This window comes from Cavia porcellus, unplaced genomic scaffold (assembly GCF_034190915.1).
Source record: "Cavia porcellus strain 051 isolate PalLab524CR breed Dunkin Hartley unplaced genomic scaffold, mCavPor4.1 scaffold_9, whole genome shotgun sequence".
NCBI classification, from domain to species: Eukaryota; Metazoa; Chordata; class Mammalia; order Rodentia; family Caviidae; genus Cavia; species Cavia porcellus.
The window spans coordinates 79,665,119-79,672,999 of record NW_026947492.1 but is presented as its reverse complement, the minus strand read 5'-3'; the positions used below and the strand labels follow the sequence as shown (position 1 = coordinate 79,672,999).

Sequence of the window (7,881 nt, the reverse complement as noted above, 5' to 3'; positions counted from 1 at the left end):
TGAGATTCAATTCAGTCCTGATTTATTCAAGAAGCAAATCATCAGGCCCCTGATAATTGGCTGATTTTTCACCTGTGGTGTGGGGCTTTCCAAAGACTATCTCAGGAAAGAGTCATTTTATTTGTATAAATAAGTATATAAATAGTTACTGAACATCCTCATCTTCTAACCCCGGCCAATACACAAGGCTACTGACAGGCAGGAAGTATATGGAGCATGTGTGCACACATGTGCACCTCTTCCTAGAACTGAGTAGTCTTCTCCAGTGCCGTGTTCTCGTAGCTTTTGTCTTTAGGGTTGTAGCCTGGTGCATGGGCCAGGCTTTCTCTTCTGAATCCATTCTGGAGCACAGATTCAGCTGGGAGTTTCCAGTCACTGCTGCTCTCAAGGTTATCCTGGGGAAAGCAGGAAGACACAGGTTAACAAGACAGTCTGGGGGCGTTCCGAATGGCGTGTAGGTCTTTCCTACAAAGAGGGGTGGATAAACACAAAGGTAGGAGGATGATCGGACTGAAGACTCCCCCTAAGCAATCACTTTGATAATTCATACAGTTATTATAGTGATAATAACAACAAAAACAGCAACTTACTGAGCATCTGCAATATCTTATGTCACGTGAAGAGACACACCCCTCTCTTACTGGATGCAGCAGTCCTGTGGGGTAGTACTGTAACCTTGTGAGGAGGGAATCTGGCTGTGACCCTTCCTAGCAGCAAGCAGCAAACCCTCAGAAGCCACTAGGGCCCCTGTGTGTCCAGGAAGCTGTTCAACACTGTTGGGCAGAGGAACGCAACAGAAAACCAACAGTGGGCCCCCAACACCTGCAAGGGACCCTTCAACAAACATGACTGTGTATTCCAAGAAATTCTCACCCAGGAAGATAAATCTGCAAACAATAAATAATGTAATTCGTTACCCCAAAATTCACTTAAGCCCACAATAGCAGCTCAAACAACTACCTTCTCAGCAAAACAAAGTGCTAATCTATTTAATCCTCCATCAAAACTGCAAAGTTTTCCATGATCACCAAATCGATGCTAACTTCTTGAGACTCTCGAGGAGCATATTCATATATTAAACCATAAAATCAAGTTTATCCAGTTCCAGTTGGAGCCCTGCATTTAAAGATCTGCCTGGAATCACTGAAATCAAAATCTCTACAAGCACCTGCACCCACGTTCCCCATTCCGAACCTTAGGCAAGATGGGGCTCTCCCCAACTGATTAAATTCAGCTTTCCATCATCCACATGTTATTAGGATGTTTTCTAGGGAAGAGAGCCATTCCCAGCTCAAAACTATGCTATGTGATTTGCATGGGTTAAGTGTCCTAAGTCCTAAAGAATGTAGTGTCAGAGGCTGAAGGAGTAAAACAAAGCATTAGCTAAAACAGAAAAGAAAAAAAAAAAAACAACACCCTGAAGACCAGTTCTGCCATCTGTCTCTGGAGGAGGACACTGGTAAGTCCAGCTGCAATCCCGACCTGAAGTAGTTCTTGCTCAAGACCCTGCAGTGGTGAGGAGTCACCATAACTCTGCCTGTCACAGTGCACGGTCAGCCAGAAGGACCTGCCTGGGTCTGTCTTCAGTTCCTCCTCTCTGTCCATCCTCCAGCAGGAGCCCAGTCCATTAGAAAAGACTTACCTACCCTCCCTTCTACAAGGGGGCAGCATTGCCTGGGTCCTCTGAGCACCAGAACTCCCTAGGTTAAGTCAGGGAAACGGATTGGTCAAGTCACAGGCTGCTCCTGTAAGCTGCTGGCTTATAAGAACGTAGGAGCAGTGATCCTACGAAAAAGCTGGACTTGAGAGCAATGAAATACTCTTCCACAAAAGTAGGGCCCAGAACTAAGATCAAACCCAAGGCTCTCTAGCCCTAAAGCCCATGGTTTTAGCCACCACAAGAGACTATGTCTTTTACTTTCTTCTTTTTCTATTTTTAATTGTATATTTTACCTCGCATGTACCCTCACAGAAGGTAAAAGGGACTCTGATTTTTTCAAAAGGAAAAAAAAAACACCAGAAAAACAGACAAACAGACAACAACAACAACAACACATCAAAATGATGACAACAAAAATCAATAGTGATATAGGATTTCAAACCAAGACAATCAGAATTTAGCAATGGTTGTTATATTGTATGTTGTTATCTTAAGAATAATTGCTCAGATTACCAGATACAGGCATACAAAATTGGTAAAACAATATAATTTCCCATTGAGCAGTTTCTTTACTTTTTATTATATCTATTGTAACATTTTGGTTCTTATTTACTCTTTCAGTTTTTTATACTAGTGAGACAATACAGTGTTTACACATGCAAATCTGATTTATTTATGGTTTCTGGTTGCATCCATTTACATATAAAAACTTCACGTTTATTGTTCTTCGTGGCTGAGTAGTATTCCATTGTATAAAAATATCCTATCTTTTTTAACCACTGCTCAGTTGATGGGCATTTGGGCTGTTTCCAGTTCAACCCAGCTAATCTTCTTCTGGGTATTTTCCGAGAAGTATCGAAAACATAATACCACAGTTTTATATGTGCACCCATGTTCATAGCAGCACAATTTGTAAGAGCCAGGTTTTGGGACTTGGAAATTGATCATTTTACACTGCCAACAACTCAGCCCCAAAGCGTGGTTACCTGCCAGCGTACTCGTGCACTCAGAAGGTAATCAGCTACGATGGTTCTGAAGTTGATTCTCTCAAATCCTGTCACTCACTGCCTTCCCAGCCTCAATCCCTCGCCCCTTGCAGAGGGCTCAAATGGGCAAAATGCAAATCCTCCTGGGCCAGCACTTGTTTTAGAAGTCCACACATCCCTTACCTGCTGGGGCCCTTGGTCGTGTCGCACTCCACACCAGCACAGAGTTTTGTATTTCTCAGACCAAAAGCAAAATAAATTGCTAACTGGTCGGATTAGGAGTGGGTTGACAGCCTCTCCCCGCTGGAGACCTGTTAGAGAAAGGAGAGACAGATCAGGTGGGTCAGACTTCACGGTTCCCATTAGGGAGTTGGGCATTACAGTCTTGGGGGTCCTTTCAACACAGGCCTCAGGTGGGTCTTGCAGAGCAAAAGGCAAACATGGGTAACTGCATATATAAGTGGGGTTTAATTTTAGAAAATCATGAGCTCTCGGGCTAGAATTAAACACAGCTTAAAAATATTTATTACAGAAAACTCTACTGGTACCTTTTGAAGGTCAACAGAAGACACAACAGGAATTATATTTCTTCATTTAAGAAAGTGCCTGGTTTTTATCCAGATCAGATATATTCAAGACCATCTAACCTACTATTTTCAAGATTTGGGTATTTTTACTATTTCCTCCACCCTGGACAAATACGGTGGTGTCTCAGTTCACGAACTTAGTTGTTTCCTTGATTCTGGTCCCAAACCAAATTGCTCGTGAACCATAGCAAATTCAGTGGTTAGCTTCAGTGTTGATTGATTCAGTTAGTGAACAATTCGATTTGTGACCAGAATCTTCCCCCGAACACTCTAGACTTTCTTCACACCTAAATCAGACTTCTTCAATGTCTCATTCCTTTAAACAACAACAAAGAGTAGAGTCGCTCTAACACGCAAACCAACATCTGCAGGCTGACAATCTTGTTCCACCCAAAACCTCTGGCAATTGTGTCATGAGGGTGACCATTCCTAAGACCATTCCTAAGTCTCATTCCATGACAGCTGTGAGTGTGACAGTTTGGTATAAACTTCTCTCTGGGGACAAGGGAATGAGGGGGACACACACTGATCAGATTCTATGGGTCTTTTTTCAAATTCCTAATGAGGGACAAAAATAATACAGGTCTTTAAAATAGAGGTTCAAGTGATATGTGCCCTGATACTATGGCCAGACGTTCGATGGAGGAGAGCTCTACTCCTATTGACAATAATATGTATTAATTAGTGGTTTGAACAGCAAGGCACATTTTGCATGGGTTAGTCCCTCTGGCCAGGAAGCTTTTATTGATGAGGGAAGTTGTAAAGATCAAGAAAATGACGGAGCAGGAGAAGAACCATCTACTGTGCACTGTGTATAGAAGAGCAGGACTTGGAAATCCTCAAACTTCTGTGCCCTGATGACTGAGTCACAAGAATTTAATTCAGAGCCAAACATTCCCAGGATTTCAAACAAAGAAGACCTTTGTCTCTCAAAAGACCACGATAGTATCAAACGCTCCAATAAATAATGGAGATCGGTTGTCTCTAAGGTCAGGACTTGAGATTTGCTAACAAAGGCACCGTTGTTTGCTTTCTATGAAATTAGATTCTATTTCCTTCTAGGGAAAAAATGACTGTGTAGAGAGTGGACAGTCAAACAAAGGACATGGCTGTGGTGCTCATGAGAGGAAGTTTAAAAATGAAAATGCAATGGGAAGCTCTGGGTTCTCCCTAATGAGAGGCTCACAGCCTCTTTACTGAACCACCGGGTGACTGATCATGAATGAACTTGGATGGTAGGATTATGGTCAAAATGTGTGACAGAGGAGTGGGTCAGAGGGAAAGTGACACCTTCCTGTGGACTCATGGGCTCTTCCAGAGGAAGACAGTTCAAGGTTGTGGCTCACAGGTCACTAGTGGTACCCACTTCAGAAGGACCTTTCCTCGCACAGAAGCAGCTGGGTGTGGGGTTCCGATGTCAAAAGCAGAGTGTGAGGCACACTGCCTGCCCTCCTGTCTCCTCTGCGGGGTGCCCTGTGCAGCCACCAGTCCCCAAATCCTGAACAGAAACCTGGAGGGAAGCTCACAGCCTGATGGTGGAAGCGTGGAAACCTAGGTCAGGACTAGGCAGAGTTTAGTGGGAGGACATAAAATTGTGGAAATCCGAGTGGGAAGACAGTATCTGTGTGACTTTACTAGAAAACAAAAGGTGTGTGTGTGTGTGTGTGTGTGTGTGTGTGTGTGTGTGTCTTTATACATGAAGCATGATCAATATATACAGTGAATATTTACACTTTTAAAATTTATTACGGTAAAAGACCCATGCCACTTATCTCCCTGAAAATATTCTTGCTTTGAATATATTTACCCCATGATTCTTGCCACTTTCTGAAGCAGTTCTAGAAGTCTTCTCCCAGTGTCTTTACTAGGTATGATCAAAACTGTGTGGATCCTACTGCCAAGAAAGGCTTGTAAAAATACTACAGTGTGTTCTCCTTCGGCTTAATCATCCTGTCTCACACTGAGGGCCTCCGAGCTGTTTCCCAGAGTCAAAGTGATGGAGAGGGAAGCATGAAGACAGTCCCGACAGCACAGCTAGAGAGAGGGAAGGAGACTTCCAGAGCTGCTCAGCACTTGGTGCAAGAAAATAAAAGACAGCAACACAAAAGTAACAAACGACCCAGGAACAGGCTTGTAAGACTCCGCGGACCCTATCACACAAATGTGTAAATGTTTCACAGGTCTTTAAAAACACCACCCAGTGGTGAGTGTGAATATCTATGGGAACCTGTTAGTGACCTGGCTGGGAAGTGTCACAGCACTAGGATCCCCTTCGGGCATACAGGCACCAACAGGCAGTGAGACCCAGCGAGATCCCAAACATCCAGTGTGGTGAGTGGACTCTGGAAGAGTGGCAGCTCAGGTCTGTTTCACTAAAACCTGAGTCATTTGGAGAGGCAGAAACTGCAGGGGTTGACACAGAAACAGCTGTCCACGCTCAAGGTGGCAAAAGATTCCATCCAAGTATAAGGTGTCTGCTGCATGGACACGGGGCAGTGTCCGTTCCCACACAGAACAGGAGAAGGTGCAGCCTGGGAAGCCTCAGCTTTCCTCGAGCTTTGGAAGCAGGCAGCTGAGACAGGAGCTGCCTTCTGGTGGGGTGGGACACCTGGTTCCGCTAGTATCCAGAAAGCCTCCCCCAGTGGCCAGGGTGCAGGAGTACAATCGAAACGAAGTGAATCACCTTTCATCTGAAGCCATGTCCACTAAGAAAGAGCCTCAGGCAGCCACTATTACATGGAAAGCTGTACAAGAATCAGGGGGAAGAAGCATTCTCTCTATTGAACTGGCCTCGTGGTTGCTGTGCCATAAGGGATTTTTCATACTCAGGTCTCTGGGGTGTATTTCAGAATATCTAATCTGCTTTTTAATATCTGTGTTATCCATGATGAGAATCAGATACAGGTAGGGCTAGGGCTAAAAATATAAATACAGATCGTGGTCAAAATCTCCAGTGAATTTTTAATTTTAAAAATGTAATACATTTCCACGAATCCCCCTCAGAATCCTCCCCCGGCTTTGAGCACATTCATCCCATCATTCTCGCCACTTTCCACACCACTTCTCCAAGTCCTCTTTCATGTCTTTGCAAGGTGTAATAGAAAATGCAGTGGGTGGGGCCATTGAGTACCATGTGACACAAACGCGGACCCCTAAAATCATCACAGTTTGTCCTCCTGTATTATCTATGGGCCTGGCACTGGACACTCCTGGCACTTTCCTGAAGTCAAAACAACGGTGAAAGGTAAATGTCCTGAGTCATTTCAGTACGCGGAGCCCTCCAGGACAGTGCAAGCCTTTCTTCAGACACTGAAGAAAGAAGCCTGCAAGAGTAGCTTCAGAAAGTGGCACAAAAAGAGGGACAAGTGTGTTGAGAGCGAGAGGGAGCATTTTGGTAGGGATTAATGGTAATGCATCTTTTCCCATAATAAATGTTTAAACAGAAATTTAACCATTCACTATGTTTTTCAACCTCACCACCTAATGCTGCAGGGAAAGCATTTGTGTATCTGCTTGGAGACAGTAGACATATTTTTAGGGGAGGAGGACTTTTTTGTAGTAGATCTGTAATCTAAACACCAGCACAGCCACCCGGTCCACAGTGGTCCCAAAGAAAGAAACGCCATAACCCACCTGTCACAAGGCTGATGAGTAGTCCAGCAAGGATGCATGTGATGCAGCCCACTGCACTGTAGTACAGGTAGGAGAGTGAGTACCAGGTGTCTGCCAGTTCAGGTCTGCGGAGGACGAGAGCAGGTGTCAGCTATCCCGCCCTCCTGAGGTTCTGCCCATGTCACCCAGGGCACCCCTCAGACTCGTTTCTGAGCCTCATTATGCTTACAACCCCCTTCTTTATAAAGCCACGAGTGGGTTATAGACTCAGTGTGTTTTGTATCCCACTCAACATAATTCATCCGTGAATTAGAAAGGGCGTTTCAGTGAGAAATGCTCTATCCAATCCTTTGGTGTTATTCATCCCTCAGATACTGATGGAACCTGCATTTCAGGCCAGGAATTGCCACAGACATTTGCCTGCATAGAGGAGCTAATGCATGAGTGCAAAGTGAACTTGCTGGTGCCTGGGTAGGGTGGGAACAAAGGGCCAAGAGGGCACCCAGGAAGCCCACCAGAGCCAGGTTGAGGTGTACAATGGGCCTGGTCATCAGAAAATGAAGGCAGACAGGAGCAGAGCTTGGCAGCCCAGAAAGATGGCAGCCCAGAAAGATGACAGCACATGGGGGAGCGGACAATCAGAATGGTGGATGGGGATGTATAAATAGGCTGATATTGTGTGATAATGAGGAAAAGGGAAACTGAGGAAGTGGAAGTGAAGTACTAGAAGGTCCATGACTGGGTTGCAGGGATCCCCGCCCAGTTTTCCTTGCTGAATTCTATCGACTTCATTCCAAAGCAGGTTCTCACTTAGGATGCGGGTTCAAGGAGCCAACACATTAGGAAATAAAGGGCATCCTCACCACACTTATGTCTTGCAGAAAAGGAAGAGGAGGTTACCACGACCCCACTCCTGGAAATCCCAGTGAAAACAGTACGGACTAGCCTTCCTCAAGCAATGCTGCTTTGGCTGCAGAGTCACTGGATCCCAGGAAACCTGCACCAGAAAGCTGTTTCCTTAATTTTACATCTCAGG

At 44.9% G+C, this 7,881-nt stretch overlaps 1 protein-coding gene across 1 annotated transcript in view; it reads right to left on the bottom strand.

Annotated features, from left to right (window-relative positions):
- Slc5a12 (solute carrier family 5 member 12) overlaps positions 1-7,881 on the bottom strand; it is a 51,367-nt gene continuing 43,486 nt past the window's right edge. The window contains exons 13-15 of the mRNA XM_003464997.3: positions 6,867-6,970; positions 2,830-2,957; positions 1-395 (exon numbers count right to left, since the gene is read on the bottom strand). Of these exons, the coding sequence (XP_003465045.1) occupies positions 243-395; positions 2,830-2,957; positions 6,867-6,970 (385 nt within the window). The 3' untranslated portion in view covers positions 1-242. The remainder of the gene's footprint in view (positions 396-2,829; positions 2,958-6,866; positions 6,971-7,881) is intronic.